The sequence below is a fragment of the Sinohyriopsis cumingii genome, chromosome 6 (assembly GCF_028554795.1).
Source record: "Sinohyriopsis cumingii isolate HCF-2022 chromosome 6, ASM2855479v2, whole genome shotgun sequence".
NCBI lineage: Eukaryota > Metazoa > Mollusca > Bivalvia > Unionida > Unionidae > Sinohyriopsis > Sinohyriopsis cumingii.
The window spans coordinates 38,336,584-38,360,193 of NC_142966.1; the positions used below are offsets into that span (position 1 = coordinate 38,336,584).

A 23,610-nucleotide genomic window follows, 5' to 3' on the forward strand; every position below is an offset into this window, starting at 1 on the left:
GAATAATCATAATGTTAATGTGATTAGGTGTTGTATTTGATGGGAAACCTCATACTGATAGGACTCTCCATTCAGGATGAGTAGCAATAACAAGTTGATATGACTCTCCATTTAGGATGAGTAGCAATAACAAGTTGATATGACTCTCCATTCAATATGAGTAGCAATAACAAGTTGATAGGACTCTCCATTCAGGATGAGTAGCAATAACAAGATTTTTAAGATGGCTGCCATGGCAGTCATATTGGAAATCAGACTGTCACCAATTTCATTTAGGCCCATCTAGACATCACAGAAAGTCTTTCAGTGACACCCCCATGTTGATATAATATCTATTCAGAAGGATCAGTAACAACAAGGCTTTTAAGATAACTACTGTGGTGGTCATATTAGAAGTCTGGGCAGCACCTTTTTCATTCAGGGCCAACTAGACCATGGGGTGAATGTGAGGGTAAAGTTTCATGGCATTTCTTAAAGTAATTTGAGATGAACAGTAATAAAAAACAGAAGAGGCACAATGGACAATGGACAACAAGCCATACCATAAGTTCTTATCATCTATGACTAGTAGAGTTAACAAATGGTTTTGAACATAAAGGGTCAAACTTTGTTCCAGACACTGCATTCTTTTAAAAACTCTAATATTTTTCTTGCTTTACATCATTAAAAAGCATATTAATCAAGTACACATAAAAATATTCTGTCGGACTGGGTGGAAGTCAATAAACTATACAAGAATATGTTCCACTGTCAATGGACACAGGCATGATATGCACTCCGGTTGAGGTTCACTTTTCTAGAGATATGCATAGGTCAGATATGCATTTCCACTATGGCAATGCTACAATACCAATACACCTCTGTGATTTGTGTAGGTCAGATATGCATTTCCACTATGGCAATGCTACAATACCAACACACCTATGTGATTTGTATAGGTCAGATATGCATTTCCACTATGGCAATGCTACAATACCAACACACCTATGTGATTTGTATAGGTCAGATATGCATTTCCACTATGGCAACGCTACAATACCAACACACCTATGTGATTTGTATAGATCAGATATGCATTTCCACAATGGTGATGCTACAATACCAACACACCTCTATGATTTGTATAGGTCAGATATGCATTTCCACAATGGCAATGCTACAATACCAACATATCTATGTGATTTGTATAGGTCAGATATGCATTTCCACTATAGCAATGCTACAATACCAACACACCTATGTGATTTGTATAGGTCAGATATGCATTTCCACTATGGCTGTTATTGTTGTTGTTGTTGTAGGGTTTAACGCCATTTTTCAGCACATGATAGGCTATACATGGCGGCCAGTATTAATGGTGGAGGAAGAACCCGGAAAAACCCGGAAAGAACCACAGACCCACGAGAAGCTACCGGCAAGCTTTCTCACATATCCACATTAGCCGAATCCGAGACTCGAACTCACACAGACAGAGGTGAGATGGCAGTGATCCGTAACGGAGAGCGCTTTAGACCACTCGGGGCCCCTCCACTATGGCAATGCTACAATACCAACATACCTATGTGATTTGTATAGGTCAGATATGCATTTCCACTATGGCAATGCTACAATACCAACACACCTCTGTGATTTGTATAGGTCAGATATGCATTTCCACTATGGCAATGCTACAATACCAACACACCTCTATGATTTGTATAGGTCAGATATGCATTTCCACTATGGCAATGGTATAATACCAACACACCTCTGTGATTTGCATAGGTCAGATATGCATTTCCACCATGGCAATGGTATAATACCAACACACCTCTGTGATTTGCATAGGTCAGATATGCATTTCCACCATGGCAATGGTATAATACCAACACACCTCTGATTTGATATATCAGATACATAGTTCCATTATGTCAATGGTACAATACCAACACACCTCTGTGATTTGTTCAATGAACCCAGTGGTTTTGACCCTTTATGGCAATAGATATTTTGACTCAAATTACTGGAATGCTAGTGTGAATACATTGTATATAACTAGTATTCAAGATATAATTAACCAAGACAAAGCATACAAAAATACATACACACTAATACCCTACATGTGAAGTGGGGAAGATGTTCATGAATCTTCTCATTAAAGGTCAAAACATAAGGACACTTTGGTCAAGTTACAAGTGGAAGCAATGCTGATAACAACTACAGAAGTGTTTCAAAATAGTGCTTGTACCTGGAGCAAACACTAAAACTTACCAGTAAATTAACAACTTTGAGTAACTCTTCAATAATGACAGCAATACCCTGGTATCCTATAAGGCGGCAGATTGCACGGAAGTGTGGCGTACCCACAAAACCCTGATACAGACTACAAATGGCACTGTATGATGTGTTCAAGGCCTGCAAATATCAAAACAGAAAAACTTAGCATCTACAGATGTACATATAAATAGATGTAACAAAGAGATCATTTTGATTTGATTCTCAAGGTGGCACTTCAGGGATGAAACTGAACTTGTTACAATGAAAGAGACTATTTTATTTTGGTTTTACTGGGGTTTAATTTACCACTGTTAATGGGTAGTAGGCCATACTGCACTCTTTTGTCTCATTTAACATTTAACGTTTATAATTAATTTGATGATTGATAATTCTGCTTGTGGGAATGGAGGAAAGAAAAATTCAACTTTTTGGGCATTTTCTACTTTTTATTTCTTATATCATGATGTGCAATAGTGGTCAAATGGTGTGTAACAATATGATTCATGGCATACAGCTTACGTATTATACATTATCAATACATATATCAACTGGGTGGTCTTTTTATCTGTTGAAGGTCTGTCATTGGAAGGGTAATAACATATTATATGTTGACATATTGGTTGCATTTCCAGTGTGCAGATTATGGACGGACATCATCCATTCATATCCCCTTCTCTTCCAAGAGAATAAAAAAAAATAATTCCAAATAAAGCCTCTGTTAGCAGATCTGCCAACCCTGATGAAATCATCTCACTAAGGTAGTTGATTTTTCCCCGTCAGTTTGACCAGTTTTCAGTAACAAAATATCATAAACTGCAATTGTAAAACTGGTAAATGTCTTTAAAAGTTCGGTATTCGAAATATCCATCAATGGCAAACATTATATTCTACTGAAAAGTTTGTAAAGTACACATACACTGTATTAACCACTAGTACAGTTTTACAAACCTCAGTTCCAAACCTTATGCAGCTCAATGGCTTGTTGTTATTTCTCAACTTGACATAAATCTTGGATTTTTTTCCATTTTACATGATGACAATCATATCTCCCACCACAAGACACACTCAAACTGACATGTGATGTCCGATAAACGTAACTGTGTTCATTCCAGCTTTTACTCACAAAAATTTGAATACGCCTTTTATTCTGCTGTGCTGATTAGTAATACTTTTTAAGATGTTTCTGTTTCATCTTCAACATGCACTGCATACTAGACAAAATTTTAAAAAATTCTATAATTAACCATTTGATCATGCAGATGCTTCACAGGAAAAAATATGTGCAGTTTAAAGTGTCTGAGGTACTACTGTAAAGTTAGTCTGGTTCCCTGACTAATTCCACTAATTATAATATATGAGACCTGGATCCAAATCAAACAAGGATGAACCAATTATTCAGATAAGTCCATGTTGAGTGTCTGACAGAGGTTCGTTGGATTTAAGATACCAGAGAAATCTTGTCACTATGTCCATGCTGAGAGTCTGATAGAACTTTATTGAATTCAAGCTACCTGAGGAATCTTGTCACCAAGTCAATGTCGAGTGCCTGATAGAGGTTTGATGGATTCAAGATACCTGAGAAATCTTATTACTAAGTCCATACTGAGTGACTGATAAAGGTTTGTTAGATTCAAGCTACCTAAGGAATCTTGTCATTTATCATTCATCATTCATCAATTGTTCTGCAAATACAGCCTGTCACTGCTATGGAATGACAGTTGGAAAGGTTGGTATGATCCTTTCCAAGTTTGAGTACTGACAACACTATTGTTTTGCACATGGTTAGCAGGAAGTAACCATTTGTCACATTTCATTGAAAATGTTTTAAGCATACTGAAAATGTATTAGTGTCTAATGGCACCTTAGCAAACAAAATGGCAACATGGTGTCAATTTAAAGTACAGTTCTACAAATGTAATAATGATCACTTGCACAAAAACTTTAGGAAGATAACCCATTGCAAATAAATGTAAAGATGAAGTACAACAGTATACAATATAAAAGGTAAAGATGTTAAAATTCTAATGAATATATCTCAAGAAATAGACTGTAAAGGTAAAAGAAGGAGTACATTCCTAAAGATGCTTTGTCAAATTTTTAATATAAACGGTCATTAAGAAAGTCCAAACTTTTCTCTGGTGGTCCATGATACTAAAGATTTTGCCTTGAATTCACATCAGTAATAGTGTACTGAGAGCTGTAAGTGTGAGCAGTTATGTACTGAGAGCTGTAGTGGGTGTGTAATGAGCTGTGAGTAGCTGTGTATTGAGAGCTCTATGAGTAATTTTTTTACTGACAGCTATATGAGCAGTTCTGTACTGAGAACTGTATGAGCAGATGTGTACTGAGAGCTGTATTAGTTGTATACTGAGAGCTGATTGAGTAGCTGTGTAATGAAAGCTGTGTGTATAGATGTATTATCAGAGCTGTACGAGTTGTTGTGTACTCAGAGATGTATTAGTCGTGTACTGAGCTGTAGTTTTGTGTATTATGAGCTGTACATCAGTAGTTGTGTATAGAGAGCTGTATGAGTAGTTATGCACTAAGATCTGTGTGTACAGTTGTGTACTAAGAGCTATAAGTATCATTATTCATGTACTGAGAGCTGTATGAGATGCATAGTTGTGTAATGAGATCTTAAGTGTGTGAGTAGTTGTGTACTAAGAGCTGTTAGTGTGCCAGTAGTTCTGTACAGAGCTGTACTAGTAGTTTTGTACTGAAATATATGTGAGAAGTTGTGTAATGAGAGTTTAAGCATGTAAGTAGTTGTGAGAGCTGTACAAGCAGTAGTGTACTGAGAGTGGTATGAATAGTTGTGTACTGAGAGTTGCATGACAGTAGTTGTGTACTGAAAGCTCTGTGTAAATAGTTGTGCAATAAGAGCTGTAAGAGAGAAGTTGTGTAATGAGAGCTTAAGCATGAGTAGTTGTGTACTCAGAGTGGTATGAATAGTTTGTACTGAGAGCTGCATGACAGTAGTTGTGTACTGAAAGCTCTGTGTAAAAAGTTGTGCAATGAGAGGTGTAAGAGAGAAGTTGTGTAATGAGAGCTTAAGCATGAGTAGTTGTGTACTGCGAGTTGTAGGACAGTAGTTGCGTAGTGAGAACAGCATGAGCAGTTATGTACTGACAGCTCTATGCGAGTACCTGTGTAATGAGAGTTGTGAGAAGTTATGTAATGAGAGCATGTGAGTAGTTGTGTACTGAGAGCTGTATGAGTTGTCATGTACTGAAAGCTGAGTAGTTATGGACTGAGAACTGTATGTGTAGCTGTGTTCTGAGATCTGTGTCAGTAGCTGTGCACTAAGCAGTTTGAGCAGTACTATACTGAAAGCTGTGAGAGTAGTTGTGCACTGAAGCCATATTAGTTGTGACTGAGAACTGTCAGTAGTTGTGTACTGAGCAGTGTGAGCAGTTATGTGCTAATAGTTGTGTGAGTAGTTGTGTACTAAGATTTTTAAGTGTCAGTAGTTGTGTATCAAAAACTGTCAGTAGTTGTGTACTATGAGTTATAAGTGTCAGTAGTCTCTGATGAATGGATTCAAAGTGCAGTAGGGTACAATTATCTACATTCACAAGTTTTATTTCTTGTCTCTATTTATTACACAGTCAATTTTATGTAAAGATCTTTATTTTAGTCTATATTGCCTTTGCATGTTCTTTGGTAACTAGAGTTGTATGCTCTTTTCTCACTGGATGGACCATGCTGAATGCCCTGTAAGTAATGGATGACTGACATGCTGCCTATTATGTAAACAGATAATTCTATTTTGTAATGGGCCCATGGTAAATGTACTCAGGCAAAAAATCCATTATTATGATGCTTGCTGACATGTAAAGACTTTTCTGTTCTTAGTAACAGCAGTCATATTTGTTGGCAGATCAGCATAATTACTACAAACTTGACAAGCATTTATGGTTTTCATTATACTATGCACACAGCTTATCTATGTTAGCAACAGTTGTTATTTTGATGGCAGTTCTGTAAAATTTGTACGATTCTGAAAAGGACTCAGGATGCTCTCAGACTTGGTTTAATTCTGCTCAGTAGTTTTTAAAGTTTTCGTAACATCTGTCATTTTTTATGGCAGTTTTTCATAACATTTTAAAAAGTCTTCAAGCCAGAATACTTTCTGTCAAATCTAATTTCTGTTCAGCATATTTTGAGAAAGAATTTTAATTTCTTTATAGTAACAGCAGTTAAATTTAAAAGTGAAAAGGTATCATCTGCACATGTTTGAAAGGTCTCGAGAAAGAATGCCTTCTTTTAAATTTGGTCAAATTCAATTAGTGGTTTTTGACAATTAGTCATGTACATGTTTTGCTATACTTAAAATAGGTGGCCAAATTTGATGCTGGATCTTCATCTTAAGATAATATTTGGAAGATCTTTTATTTCTGTTTTATTTTTGTTGAATTCTATTAAGCACTTTTTGTGAAGTCATTTAAAGGTTTATCTGATTTTAGTAACTGTGGCCAAATTGAATGGCACAGAAGCAGCTTGTGTGTGAACCTGAAAGGCCTCCATGACAGGATTCTTACTGTCAAACTGGGTCAGATTCAGTTAAGTGGTTTAATTAAAGTCAATTAAAGGCTTTCAATTTTTAGTAATGAGCTTTATCTGATGGTAGGTTGGCATCACTCAAAGTCCTTGGTGGCTAAATGCTCTCTGATGGTAGGTTGGCATCACTCAAAGCCCTTAGTGGCCAAATGCTCTCTGATAGTAGGTCGGCATCACTCAAAGCCCTTAGTGGCCAAATGCTCTCTGACGGTAGGTCGGCATCACTCAAAGCCCTTAGTGGCCAAATGCTCTCTGATGGTAGGTTGGCATCACTCAAGCCCTTAGTGGCCAAATGCTCTCTGATGGTAGGTCGGCATCACTCAAAGCCCTTAGTGGCTAAATGCTCTCTGATGGTAGGTTGGCATCACTCAAAGCCCCTGGTGGCTAAATGCTCTCTGATGGTAGGTCGGCATCACTCAAAGCCCTTAGTGGCCAAATGCTCTCTAACGGTAGGTCGGCATCACTCAAAGCCCTTAGTGGCCAAATGCTCTCTGATGGTAGGCTGGCATCACTCAAGCCCTTAGTGGCCAAATGCTCTCTGATGGTAGGTCGGCATCACTCAAAGCCCTTAGTGGCTAAATGCTCTCTGATGGTAGGTTGGCATCACTCAAAGCCCTTAGTGGCTAAATGCCCTCTGACAGTAGGCTGGCATCACTCAAAGCCCTTAGTGGCCAAATGCTCTCTGATGGTAGGTCGGCATCACTCAAAGCCCTTAGTGGCCAAATGCTCTCTGATGGTAGGTTGGCATCACTCAAAGCCCTAAGTGGCCAAATGCTCTCTAATGGTAGGTTGGCATCACTCAAAGCCCTTAGTGGCCAAATGCTCTCTGATGGTAGGTTGGCATCACTCAAAGCCCTTAGTGGCCAAATGCTCTCTGCCAAGTTTGGCTGAAGCTGATTATGTGGGTTTTGCAAAGAGGTTAAAAATAGTAATTGTTCAGAGATGATGAACCACTGATGATGCATGAAGGACAAAAGGCCATAACATAAGCTCACAGCGCTTTAAAGCCTAACCCCTATGTCACAAAACTTAATTGGACTCCAAATCTGACAAAAACTATTTTGTCCAACCAAAATGCTGCATTTGCAATTTTAAGTAACATGACCCAGTCTGGAGTAAGAGTTTTTTTACTTGAAATATTGAGGAACTGGGTGAGCTAAAAGTGAATAATATCTTCTTGTGGTGATTATTCAGCTTCAATTTAAGTAAGAATTATCACTATTATTTATCTCTGCTCTTATTGTGCCTTTTCCTTCTTGCTATCTATCTCTGCTCTTATTCTGCCTTTTCCTTCTTGCTATCTTTATTATTATCTCTGCTCTTATTCTGCCTTTTCCTTCTTGCTATCTTTATTATTATCTCTGCTCTTATTCTGCCTTTTCCTTCTTGCTATCTTTATTATTATCTCTGCTCTTATTCTGCCTTTTCCTTCTTGCTATCTGTATTATTTATCTCTGCTCTTATTCTGCCTTTTCCTTCTTGCTATCACTATTATTTATCTTTGGTCCTATTCTGCCTTTTCCTTCTTGCTATCATTATTATTTATCTCTGCTCTTATTGTGCCTTTTCCTTCTTGCTATCACTGTTATTTATCTTTGGTCCTATTCTGCCTTTTCCTTCTTGCTATCATTATTATTTATCTCTGCTCTTATTCTGCCTTTTCCTTCTTGCTATCTTTATTATTATCTCTGCTCTTATTCTGCCTTTTCCTTCTTGCTATCTTTATTATTATCTCTGCTCTTATTCTGCCTTTTCCTTCTTGCTATCTATCTCTGCTCTTATTCTGCCTTTTCCTTCTTGCTATCTTTATTATTATCTCTGCTCTTATTCTGCCTTTTCCTTCTTGCTATCACTATTATTTATCTCTGCTCTTATTCTGCCTTTTCCTTCTTGCTATCTATCTCTGCTCTTATTCTGCCTCTTCCTTCTTGCTATCTTTATTATTATCTCTGCTCTTATTCTGCCTTTTCCTTCTTGCTATCTATCTCTGCTCTTATTCTGCCTTTTCCTTCTTGCTATCTTTATTATTCTCTGCTCTTATTCTGCCTTTTCCTTCTTACTATCTCTGCTCTTATTCTGCCTTTTCCTTCTTACTATCTATCTCTGCTCTTATTCTGCCTTTTCCTTCTTGCTATCTTTATTATTATCTCTGCTCTTATTCTGCCTTTTCCTTCTTACTATCTCTGCTCTTATTCTGCCTTTTCCTTCTTGCTATCTATCTTGCTCTTATTCTGCCTTTTCCTTCTTGCTATCTTTATTATTATCTCTGCTCTTATTCTGCCTTTTCCTTCTTACTATCTTCATTATTATCTCTGCTCTTATTCTGCCTTTTCCTTCTTACTATCTATCTCTGCTCTTATTCTGCCTTTTCCTTCATGCTATCTCTGCTCTTATTCTGCCTTTTCCTTCTTACTATCTATCTTGCTCTTATTCTGCCTTTTCCTTCTTGCCATCTATCTCTGCTCTTATTCTGCCTCTTCCTTCTTGCTATCTTTATTATTATCTCTGCTCTTATTCTGCCTTTTCCTTCTTACTATCTATCTCTGCTCTTATTCTGCCTTTTCCTTCTTGCTATCTATCTTGCTCTTATTCTGCCTTTTCCTTCTTGCTATCTTTATTATTATCTCTGCTCTTATTCTGCCTTTTCCTTCTTGCTATCTCTGCTCTTATTCTGCCTTTTCCTTCTTGCTATCTTTTCTTTCAGTAATCAAAAAACTTTATACAACATGTGTTATAAAATCTAGTTCTTAAGCAGATATTTGGAAACTTTATTAATGGTTGTATTTCCTTACACTGCACCATCAATAAGAGCCAACTAAAATAAGTCCATAAAGACTTCACTGATGTCATGAACAAGGAAAGACTTCGATTATGTCAAGAACAAGGAAAGACTTCACTTATGTCAAGAACAAGAATTCTGCAGCACAGTGATGCCTGTTCAACTGAGGCACATTTCAGATATCCAGCAAAGTCACTGGATTTCAGAACATTGGTCACTGTGACCTCCTTCTGACTGTCATGAGCAGTCACTACCATGATGATCAGTTTGTGGTTGTGTAGGTTTAATGCCATTTTTCAACACAACAATATATGGTGGTCCATACATTTGGTGGAAGAAGAACACGGAAAAGCCCTAGGAAAAATCACAAACCCATGAGAAGCTACTAGCAAACTTTCTCACATACCCCTGTTGGCGTTGACAAAACTCAAACCCATGCAGACAGAAGTGAGATGTCAGTGACCTGTAAAGGTGAATGCCTTAGACAACTCAGCTACTCAAGTTTCATGACTGTAAATGCAAAAGTGTCAGAGAAACTGAATCCAGCTAAATCCAAAATCTGAGTGTTGTTGCCTGCACAACCAATAATGGCAACTCCATGGCAACCACTAATGGCAACTCCATTTAAAAAGTGACAAATACATCTTGCTTTATCTAGAGCTTACAGCAGAATGACAAACCTTAGTTCCCCATATGTACTGAGGGGATGGATTTGGTTGTTTTTCCCTGAAACCTGCAGGAGCAAATGGAAGCTTGGTTCTCACAAACCTGAAAAGGAAGTTCCAAACCAATATATACCACACAGGACTATTTAAAAAAAAGATGTTTAATAATTAAATACATCTACTAGATAAAACAGTCATTTGGCGTATACTACTATAATTGTTACATCAATATTAGGCATAACCGACAGTAGCATGAGAAGGAATAAAAATCTGTAAGCATGACAACCTTTAATGGAAATGATCTAATTTTCTAATTTTATCAAAAAACAAGAGTCCCTTGAAGTGACTGATGCTGTACTAGACAAAATGAATCTCCAGGATTTCAAGATAAAGCCATTTCTTACTATTAACTGCTGAGTGTTGAAAATATCCTGTATATTCTGCAGCAAAAACAAGTTCACTGCTGTGTTGAACATACTGAATTTGAGATTGGCACCATTTTCATTTAGGACAAAGCAAACATCACTAGCAGTCTTTTGCTGAAAATCTCATGTCATAATGAACACCCATTCAGGAGGAGAAGTGACAAGACAGTTATCATGGCAGCCATATTGCATTACAACCCATTCTCATTTAGGACCAACTAGGTATCATAAGGTAAAACTTCTATGTTGATACTGCCATCGATTTGAGAGGATTAGAGACAATATTTTCAAGACAGCCACCTTGGTGGCCATATTCAGGGTTAATAATTTTTATTTGGGACCAACAAGACACCATAAGAACTCTTCTGAACAAAACCACATAAAATCTATTTTCCATTTAACTGGAGCAGTGAAAACAAGATTTTCAAGAACAGCACCATTTTAACTTATGATCAACATAAACATTATAAAAAGTTTTTTGGGTGAAAATCCTATGATGACATGACCATCCATTCAAAAGAAGTAGTGATAACAAATTTTCAAGCTTGCTGATGCAGCAACCATGTCAGAGACCAGATCAGTACCATTTTCATTGATGATTAACTTGACATTATAAGAGGTCTTTAGTAAAATGTCATGTCAATATGACTTTCCATTTGGTAGCAATAACAACATTTCTGAGATGGACACTGTGGTGGCCACATTGGACCTCAGATCAGAACTATTTTCACTAAGGACCAACTAGACATTATAAGACGTCTTCATCGTGTTGTCACTATACTGGTGGTCAGATTGGCACCATTTTCATTTAAGACCAACTGCACATCATACAAAATCTGGTGAAAATCCCATATCAATATGACTTTCTGTTCAGAAAGAGTTGCAATAAAATATAAAAAATTTCAAGATGGTTACAGTAGTGGCCATATTCAATGTCAGATCAGAACAATTTTTTAGGATGAATAATGCATCATAGGAAGTCTGTCAGTGAAAACCCCATGTTAATATGTGTGTGATGTGAGTTTTTGACAGTCATATCGCTACGATGTCTGCAGTGTGGCAATGTAGCATCGTGTCCCACCAATTCACATTATCCTGACACCAGGCCGACCAGTCCTAAAAGTAAACTCTTAACAATGAGTGCCAAGCAAAGCAGCTGCTTGTACCATTTTTTATAAGTCTTTGGTACGACTGAGCCAGGGTTTTGAACCCCATGATCTCCTGTATCTGAGGTAAACACTCTAAACACTTAGGCCGCAAGAGTGGTCAGGAGTTGTGAAAAGATGATTTTCAAGATGGCTGCTATAGTGGCCATATTGGATATTCAAGTAGTACAATTTTCATTTAGGACCAAATAGGTCATGGGATGAATGTGTGTAAAATTTCATGGCAAGCCTCCAAGCAGTTTAGGCTAAGTAGTGATACAAACTTTTGCAAATAGGCAGACCACACGATAAATGAAAAACCATCCTATAAGCTCTTATGGTCAATAATCAATAGAGCTACAAATAGTATGATTACAGACAGCAAAAGAAATATTTTGTGATATCTCTGCTAGGAACTTAATGCATTAACTGTACTGAATGTTCCAGAAAACAGAATCCAGCGTTTTTCCTATGGAATCAAACTCATAACAATTCCCAAATGTATATAAGAAATATCTCCTTTTTGTATGTATCTTCGGCATCATATGAATCTTTTGAGTGATTACTGTGTGCTTTAGTGAAAGCTTGTCAAGACTATAAGCAAAAGTATCAGATAAAAGTAGTTAAAAACAAAAAAGCCTATTATTGGGGGCATACAAAATAGGTTACTATATCATAATTTTAATGTATTACCTCTACTGATGACTGCACACATATATATTTCTGTTGCTCAGTGGAGCTCGGTGCCAAACATAAAACTGACATTTGTACCACTGACATCAACAACCACAGCATCAATAAAAGAATCACTTTCTGAGACATGAATCCTATCTTTCACTCATGCTGTGCTTTTTGAGACATGAAACCTGTTTCACCCATGCTTTGCACTTTGAGAGATGAAACCCATGTTTCACCCATGCAGAGTATTTTGAGACATGAAACATTCATTTTGAGACATGAAACATGCATTTTGAGACATGAAACATGCATTTTGATACATGAAACATGTATTTTTAGACATGAAATATTCATTTTTAGACATGAAACATGCATTGAGACATGAAACATGCATTTTGAAACATGAAATATTCATTTTGAGATGAAACATACATTTTGATAAGAAACATGCATTTTGAGACATGAAATATTCATTTTTAGACATGAAACATGCACTGACATGAAACATGCATTTTGAGACATGAAATATTCATTTAGAGACAAATCATGCATTTTGATATGAAACATGCATTTTGAGACATGAAACATTCATTTTGATACATAAAACCGATGTTTCACTCTTGCAGTGCAGTGCAGTCAATACAACAGACATATATGCATATTAACCTGTTGGTGGCAGCATTGTAACAATAGTTTGGAAGGAAGTCATAGTTTAGCTCCCAGAATACATGCAATGTTATCCGTCCATATGGAGCTGACACATTATGATTTGCCTCTTTCAGCATTGCATCAAAGTCATTCAGTGTGAGGAATTTCAACAGCATTTTGTGAGTCAGCCTGTTACATTCTATCAAGGCTTCCAGTTCCTAAAAGAAAGTTACAAATCTTTTACACATTTTTGAACATCTGGTCTCTATCCAATGACTAACATGTAAAATAATCGAATGCATTATTATAGTTTTACTAGGTCCCTTACTCTGTAAATTATCAATATGAAAAACGTAAATAATCTCTTTTTACCACAGTTTCTTAAAAGAATAAGTCATCAATCACAATAAACCATTACTGAGTATAAAATTTATTTTTGTTTAAGCAAATGAGTAGCCTATAGAAATGATGCAACAGTATCTGACTTCCTGATGTCACACAATTAACAAAGGAATACAAATAGTCTTCTCACTCCCTATAATTAATGTTCATATGCTGATTAGAACACTGTATATGTTGATTATAACATTGTATATGTAGATTATCACATTTATATGTATATTATAACACTGTATATGTAGATTATCACATTTATATGTATATTATAACATTGTAGATTGTAAAATTTTATAAGTAGATTAGTTTATAACAATGTATATGAGCTTCTTAACTGCATTTTCACATCTGTATAATGAAAATAGTTGGAGAACTTTATTCAGATCCTTTTACCATGTATACAATTTTACCACCTTTGGGAATAAAATGATCAAATATGTAGTCCAAACCAACCAATCAAAAGGAGAGAATTAACTTTCCCCTGATGACAAGGTGGGAAGGTGAGGTGGATGGGGGAGGAAGTAGCTTGCCATGTTAATTTGCCCATTATTTAGCAATCTGACTACTGAAATGTTCAACACTTACCACAACCCCAGTGAGTTCTTCTGCTTCAAATCTAGCAATAGCTACATCAAGAGACTTCTGAAGAGCTGCATTAACTCTCTGACCAATCAGTCGATTCAGATCTATTGAACGTCCAAGAATCTGAAAAAGGAAGATAACTCTTTTTTCCATTTGCAACGATTGTATCTGTATGGTGAGTTTGAAAGATATCAATATAGGGATAATAATTCTAACCAACAAGTACATACAGTCCTATTGACTCACATCTACCTCAACAAGTACATGAAGTTCTATTTACTCACATCTACCTCAACAAGTACATGTATTCTACTGACTCACATCTACCTCAACAAGTACATGAAGTTCTATTTACTCACATCTACAACAAATACCATGTAGTTCTACTGACTCACATCTTCTTCAACAAGTACATGTAGTTCTATTTACTCACATCTACAACAAATACATGTAGTTCTATTGACTCACATCTTCATCAACAAGTACATGTAGTTCTATTTACTCACATCTACAACAAGTACATAAAGTCCTATTGACTCACATCTACCTCAACAAGTACAGGTTCTATTTACTTACATCTACAACAAATACATGTAGTTCTATTGACTCACATCTACCTCAACAAGTACAAGAAGTTCTATTTACTCACATACACAAGTACATGTAGTTCTATTGACTCACATCTACCTCAACAAGTTGGCCGAGTGGTCTAAAGCGCTCACCGTTACGGATCACTGCCATCTCACCTCTGTCTGCATGGGTTTGAGTCTCGGATTCAGCCAATGTGGGTATGTGAGAAAGCTTGCCAGTAGCTTCTCATGGGTCGGTGGTTCTTTCCGGGATTTTCCCGGGTTCTTCCTCCACCATTAATACTGGGCGCCATGTATAGCCTATCGTGTGCTGAAAAAGGGCGTTAAACCCTACAACAACAACAACAACCTCAACAAGTACATGTAGTTCTAATGACTCACATCTACCTCAACAAGTACATGAAGTTCTATTTACTCACATCTACAACAAATACCATGTAGTTCTATTGACTCACATCTTCAACAAGTACATGTAGTTCTATTTACTCACATCTACAACAAGTACATAACGTCCTATTGACTCACATCTACCTCAACAAGTACAAGTTCTATTTACTCACATCTACAACAAATACATGTAGTTCTATTGACTCACATCTACCTCAACAAGTACAAGAAGTTCTATTTACTCACATACACAAGTACATGTAGTTCTATTGACTCACATCTACCTCAACAAGTACATGTAGTTCTAATGACTCACATCTACCTCAACAAGTACATGAAGTTCTATTTACTCACATCTACATCAAGTACATGTAGTTCTAATGACTCACATCTACATCAACAAATGTATATAGTTCTATTAACTCACATCTAAATCAACTAGTACATCTAGTTCTATTGACAAATCTACATAACAAGTAAATGTAGTTCTAATGACTCACATCTACATCAAGTACATGTATTTCTATTGACTCACATCTACATCAAGTACATGTATTTCTACTGACTCACATATACATCAAGTACATGTGTTTCTATTGACTCACATCTACATCAAGTACATGTATTTCTATTGACTCACATCTACATCCACAAGTACATTTAGTTCAATGAATCACATCTACATCAACAAGTACATGTAGTTCAATGAGTCACATCCACCTCAAAATGTACATGTAGCTCAATGAGTCACATCTACCTCAACAAGTACATGTAGTTCTATTGACTCACATCTATCTCAACAAGTACAGGTAGTTCTACTGATACATATCTACAGAATCAAGAACGGTCCAAGAAAACTGCTGTATTTAATGTGAAATATGAACCGTAATGGTTCAAGAATACAGCTGTAGTTTTTCTGCTTAAGCAGGCATGACATAAAACTTAAACATACCCAAGTATAAACTCCAGGCTTTTAGAAATAATCCATTTCAGTTATATGTAGTATCAGATGTAGAAGATACCCGACCTTCAAAAACTTCAATCTAGAATCTTAATGCTGCTATTGTTACCAGGTCAAACAGGAAGCACTATTTAATGCTGCTCTTGCTATCAGGTGAGACAGGAAGTACTATCTTAAAAGGATATATACTTCAGGTACATAATAATAATATTCTCAAGTTCAATTTGTATACATCATCATATGTAAAATGTGAACAACTTTCAAAACTTCCACACTGATTTTAAACATCAATAATAGTATCATAATTACCAACACAAACATAATGTCTAAATCTCACCATCATCACCATAAGAAACATAATGCCTATATCCCACCATCACTACCATCATGAACATAATGCCTATATCCCACCATCACTACCATCATGAACATAATGCCTATATCCCACCATCACTACCATCATAAACATAATGCCTATATCCCACCATCACTACCATCATAAACATAATGCCTATGTCTCACCATCATCACCATCATAAACATAATGCCTATGTCTCACCATCATCACCATCATAAACATAATGCCTATGTCTCACCATCATCACCATCATAAACATAATGCCTATGTCTCACCATTGTTACCATAAGAAACATAATGCCTATATCCCACCATCACTACCATCATGAACATAATGCCTATATCCCACCATCACTACCATCATAAACATAATGCCTATGTCTCACCATCATCACCATCATAAACATAATGCATATGTCTCACCATCATCACCATCATAAACATAATGCCTATGTCTCACCATTGTTACCATCATAAACATAATGCCTATATCCCACCATCACTACCATCATGAACATAATGCCTATATCCCACCATCATTACCATCATAAACATAATGCATATGTCTCACCATCATCACCATCATAAACATAATGCCTATGTCTCACCATCATCACCATCATAAACATAATGCATATGTCTCACCATCAACACCATCATAAACATAATGCCTATGTCTCACCATTGTTACCATCATAAACATAATGCCTATATCCCACCATCACTACCATCATGAACATAATGCCTATATCCCACCATCATTACCATCATAAACATAATGCCTATGTCTCACCATCATCACCATCATAAACATAATGCCTATGTCTCACCATCATCACCATCATAAACATAATGCCTATGTCTCACCATTGTTACCATCATAAACATAATGCCTATATCTGTTACCATCAGAAACATAATGCCTATGTCTCACCATCACTACCATCATAAACATAATGCCTATGTCTCACCATCACTACCATCAGAAACATAATGCCTATGTCTCATCATCATTACCATCAGAAACATAATGCCTATATCTCACCATCACTACAATCAGAAACATAATGCCTATGTCTCACCATCACTACCATCATAAACATAATGCCTATATCTGTCGTTACCATCAGAAATGTAATGCTTATGTCTGACAATCATTATCTTTCAGAAATATAATGTCTATATTTTCACCATTCAAAAATGTGAGAGAAGAAAGAGATACTCTGAATTATAATATTTTTGCATCATTCAATTTTCTTGAAACTTTCAAGTATGCTCTGCATCCTCATAACAAAACTGTATTACTAATTCATATAACTATATCTTTGCATTTTAGAACAATATGATTAGTCTCTCTTGCCTCTGCAAATGAAACAACACTGGGATACCTTAACATGTCTTTGTTTTAGCAGAGTCTCATATCGGTTTGCTACTGGATAGCTGATGTTAACTCCAGCATTGGCACACTCCGCTCTGAACCGCTTGTCCAGCATTATGCTGCAGAACAAATTTATATCTTCTGTTATTAAAGAATTACACATCCACAGTAAAAACAGCAATATGTGCGAAATCTCTCAAGACTAATATTTCTCTAGATCAAATCAAATTTTAGATTTGAAATATTTTCCATTTACCAAGCTAATTTATTAAGGGAAAACTTAAGACCAGAACATTATTTTCAGTTTATCGGGAATATTTTTTTTAATGAGGTTTTGGTCTTTATAGAGTTCAATGTACTTTATTAAAGAAGAAATTGTAAAGTGCCATATACAATCAGATATAAGTTGGTCAAATTGCAAACAGTACAAACTTAGATCTGCTGATGCATAATGCACTGGCAGATCAAGGTCTATTTTGGTTGCTATACTGATTAATTCAAACAGTACAGACCAGGATCTACAGGTGCATTATGTGACAGTAGATCTTGGTCTATGCAGTTTGCAGTTCTATTCCACCTTCCCGTAATCATATATGGTTCATTTCAATTTGAATGCTCTGATATTTTTCCTTTCTGCACACATGCTGAAAGAGATGAAAAAAATTTGAAAATGGAAAATAAATATCCTGGAAAGATTTTTAAGAAACTGAATTACGTCAACTACCAGTATATCCAAACAACATGTCTAAAAAGTATTTTTAATATATAGATATAAACCCAGAGTTTTTCTCATTTATCTAGAATCTGTTATCCAACAATTGCATCTATATGACGCAATATACAAAGCAACCATTTTCTTACAAGTCATTCATATATTGTATCAATTTATTCAACAAACTCCTTTATTAGATGTTTTTTTACTGGCAATAATTTGTGCCAGATTAACTAGATCAGACTAATTAAACTTGTGATTACTGCAACCATATATACTAAAAGTTGGGACAATTCTGGCTATACTGCAATAAAAAATGAATACATCACAGAAAGGTCAAGAGATGTCAAGACTCAGGTAAATATCATGCATGCATTAATTAATGGGGCCAGGATGCTTCTTAATATAAATACAATGATTCTGCTGAATTCATGTATATTGTGTTAACAGTGCTTTAGTCCCACATGCCCTTGTGCATATATGACTGACAAAAACTGAAGCAACAAGACCGTAACACAGAATATTAAAACTGAAAGTGACACCGCTTTAACTAACAGAAACTATAATATAAAACTTTAATGCAGATTATTAAGGTTAAAAAGGACAATTCCTTAACAGCAATAACTGGCAGAAACTAATTCAAGACATATGCACAGATTCATAATGGTAAAACTGAAAGAAAAGTGACACCAATGTATCTCCAGCCTCCAACCAACTTTACCTACAAGTTGTGTAGGCAGATATGTTTTCAACTTGTTCTGTCCTGACCAAAGATAACAGAAGAAATCATACACAAACATAACTGATTCAATTAGATAAGATTCCTATGATAATTACATGCATTAATTGCTTGTAAAAATGTATGCCTCATATACACATTATGTTTTTTTATTGGCAAACAAACATGATGGAAATAAAATACTGATACATGGGCATTTAATAAATCTTCATTCATAAAATCATGATATATCATAATTTACTTTATTTTTGCCCATGGTGTAGCACCATCCAAAATGAATCATGTTTCCTGACAGCCATGTACAACAGTGTCAGAAAAACTGAGTTCCCATTCAAATGCAAATTCAACACTGACGACAAAGTCAATGACAACAGTACTGGAAAAGTGACCCCTATGCCTAACCCATGCAACAAGTACTTATGCCTTTCACTACTGACTTCTACAATGCCACATGAAAACCCAATACATCCCTCACTGAGAATTTTTTTATGTTGGTGTGTATTCATTTAAATAACTTTAACAAATATTTCAGTAATAATTAGAAGTTATGTGTGATATCTGAGTAATAATTAAAAGTTATGTGTGATATTTGAGTAATAATTAGAAGTTATGTGTCACAATTGAGTAATAATTAGAAGTTATGTGTGATATTTGAGTAATAATTAGAAGTAATGTGTGACATTTGAGTAATAATTAGAAGTTATGTGTGATATTTGAGTAATAATTAGAAGTTATATGTGACATTTCAAATTACCTTGCTGTTAAATGCTTGTAGTAGGCAAATACTTGGTCACTCAGCTTGTATACAAACTGATCAAAGCAGAGATTAACCTGAAAGTAAATGTTAAAATGAAAAGCAATTTCATTAAAACTTTTACGACACAAGAAGACTTGTTTGATAAAGTGCAAATAAGAGAACTCTGAATTCTACTTTTGATATAAACACATGTGCATAGAAAGACAATAGAAATAACACATGTATGTGCATAGAAAGACAATAGAAATAACACATGTATGTGCATAGAAAGACAATAGAAATAACATGTATGTGCATAGAAAGACAACAGAAATAGCACATGTATGTGCATAGAAAGACAACAGAAATAGCACATGTATGTGCATAGAAAGACAATAGAAATAACACATGTATGTGCATAGAAAGACAACAGAAATAGCACATGTATGTGCATAGAAAGACAATAGAAATAGCACATGTATGTGCATAGAAAGACAATAGAAATAACACATGTATGTGCATAGACAATAGAAATAGCACATGTATGTGCATAGAAAGACAATAGAAATAACACATGTATGTGCATAGAAAGACAATAGAAATAACACATGTATGTGCATAGAAAGACAATAGAAATAATTATACATTTTCTGCAGCAGATCATTTATGTAAATGCAAACAACTACCAAATGTGCTTTCATTTCATATCAATGCCAACAACTACCTAATGTGTTCTCATTTCGTATCAATGCAAACAACTACCAAAGGTGCTCTCATTTCGTATCAGTGCAAACAACAACCAAATGTGCTCTCATTTCATATCAATGCCAACAACTACCAAATGTGCTCTCATTTCGTATCAGTGGAAACAACTACCAAATCTGCTTTCATTTCATATCAATGCAAACAACTACCAAATGTGCTCTCATTTTGTATCAATGCCAACAACTACCAAATGTGCTCTCATTTCGTATCAATGCCAACAACTACCAAATGTGCCCTCATTTCGTATCAATGCAAACAATAACCAAATGTGCTCTCATTTCATATCAATGCCAACATCAACCAAATGTGCTCTCATTTCGTATCAATGCCAACAACTACCAAAGGTGCTCTCATTTCGTATCAAATGTTTCAGCTGCCCTTTAAAAAAAAACCTTCTTGCAAAACTTATGAAAATAAAAGTAATCACAATAACTTCATAACTGTGTAAAGAAAATATGATCAATATGTGGTCCTACGATGAAGTGTGAATCAAAATTTGAAAATGTTGACAAAAGAGTATGTGATTAGACACCAAAATGTAGTCTATATCTATGAGTGGTTCCAAACACTAACAATGTAAGTTTCTAACATGAAACCTCTTTGATATCCTTTTAAATGCATGGAAACAAAGAAATATTTATCTTGTACCATTTTGTTGTCCTTTAAAATGCATGGAGACAAAAAAATATTTATCTTGTACCATTTTGTTGTCCTTTATAATTGCAAGGAGACAAAGAAGTATTTATCTTGTACACCTGATACTCTCATTTGGACTTCAACACAGTAGTGTACACCCAATCAGTGGTAGATTAACGGGCAAGTGTGACAGTAATGCGTAGCCAATGGTAGAGCAAAACAGTTTTATACAGTCAGTTGAAGAACAAATGGATTGCATGACACTTCAGTGGCTTAGTAAAAGGCTTGCATGACACTAGTGTGCAGCTAATGGTTGAACAAAAGGCTCGCATGACACTAGTGTGCTGTCAATGGTAGAACAAAAGGCTTGCATGACACTAGTGTGCAGCTAATGGTTGAACAAAAGGCTTGCATGACACTAGTGTGCTGTCAATGGTAGAACAAAAGGCTTGCATGACACTAGTGTGCTGCCAATGGTAGAACAAAAGGATTGCATGACACTAGTGTGCAGCTAATGGTAGAACAAAAGGCTTGCATGACACTAGTGTGCTGTCAATGGTAGAACAAAAGGCTTGCATGACACTAGTGTGCAGCTAATGGTAGAACAAAAGGCTTACATGACACTAGTGTGTTATCAATGGTAGAACAAAAGGCTTACATACTAGTGTGCTGTCAAAAGTTTACTTCAACTCTTACTGATTCTGAATCAAGGTCAGGAATTAGGTCAGCATTAGATACAAAGTTTCTATTATTAGTTGTTTATAAAAAAAACAGTCAGGTCAAACAGAATTGAACTGAATTTCTGAACAATGTCAAATCCAGTAAATAATGTTACATTACAATATCATGTAATGGAATTAAAAACAATGTAAAACTAATAAACAAACAACTAAATTTAATCAAATATACATAACATTGACTATATCAGTATCATATCAGGGACTTTGTTATATGGTGGTGCCTTATTGTGAGATCTGTGACTATATCAGTATTATATCAGGAACTGTTACACTGAGGTCAGGGACTGTGTTACATGGATGTGCTTTATAACGAAATCATGACTATACTCGAATACTCTGTTATATCAGGGATTATGTTATATGGATGTGCTTTATGGTAAGAATAATGACTATATTCATGTTGTATCAGGAATTATGTTATATGGATGCTGTTGTTGTTGTCGTGGGGCTTAACGCCATTTTTCAGCACACGATAGGCTATACATGGCGGCCAGTATTAATGGTGGAGGAAGAACCCGGGAAAACCCCAGAAAGAACCACCGACCCTCGAGAAGCTACTGGCAAGCTTTCTCACATACCCACATTGGCTGAATCTTAGACTCGAACTGCCGCAGACAGAGGTGAGATGGCAGTGATCCGTAACGAAGAGCGCTTTAGACCACTCGGCCACTCGGGGCCCCTTATATGGATGTGCTTTAGGGTGAGAATAATGACTATACCCATATTGTATCAAGGAATGTGTTATATGGATGTGCTTTATGGTGTGAATAATGACTATACCCATGTTATATCAAGGAATGTGTTATATGGATGTGCTTTATGGTGTGAATAATGACTATACCCATGTTGTATCAAGGAATGTGTTATATGGATGTGCTTTATGGTGTGAATAATGACTATACCCATGTTGTATCAAGGAATGTGTTATATGGATGTGCTTTATGGTGTGAATAATGACTATACCCATATTGTATCAAGGATTATGTTATATGGATGTGCTTTATGGTGAGAATAATGACTATACCCATGTTATATCAAGGAATGTGTTATATGGATGTGTTTTATGGTGAGAATAATGACTATACCCATGTTATATCAAGGAATGTGTTATATGGATGTGCTTTATGGTGTGAATAATGACTATACCCATGTTGTATCAAGGATTATGTTATATGGATGTGCTTTATGGTGAGAATAATGACTATACCCATGTTATATCAAGGAATGTGTTATATGGATGTGCTTTATGGTGTGAATAATGACTATACCCATGTTATATCAAGGAATGTGTTATATGGATGTGCTTTATGGTGTGAATAATGACTATACCCATGTTGTATCAAGGAATGTGTTATATGGATGTGCTTTATGGTGAGAATAATGACTATACCCATGTTATATCAAGGAATGTGTTATATGGATGTGCTTTAGGGTGAGAATAATGACTATACCCATGTTGTATCAAGGATTATGT

General features: G+C 35.7%; 1 protein-coding gene across 1 annotated transcript in view; it reads right to left on the reverse strand.

Moving 5' to 3' along the window:
- LOC149796740 (cytoplasmic FMR1-interacting protein 1 homolog) overlaps positions 1 to 23,610 on the reverse strand; it is a 123,931-nt gene that overhangs the window by 37,689 nt on the left and 62,632 nt on the right. Inside the window, exons 17-22 of the mRNA XM_089961388.1 lie at positions 20,014 to 20,090; positions 17,819 to 17,927; positions 14,138 to 14,257; positions 13,175 to 13,374; positions 10,276 to 10,363; positions 2,251 to 2,394 (exon numbers count right to left, since the gene is read on the reverse strand). Of these exons, the coding sequence (XP_089817514.1) occupies positions 2,251 to 2,394; positions 10,276 to 10,363; positions 13,175 to 13,374; positions 14,138 to 14,257; positions 17,819 to 17,927; positions 20,014 to 20,090 (738 nt within the window). The remainder of the gene's footprint in view (positions 1 to 2,250; positions 2,395 to 10,275; positions 10,364 to 13,174; positions 13,375 to 14,137; positions 14,258 to 17,818; positions 17,928 to 20,013; positions 20,091 to 23,610) is intronic.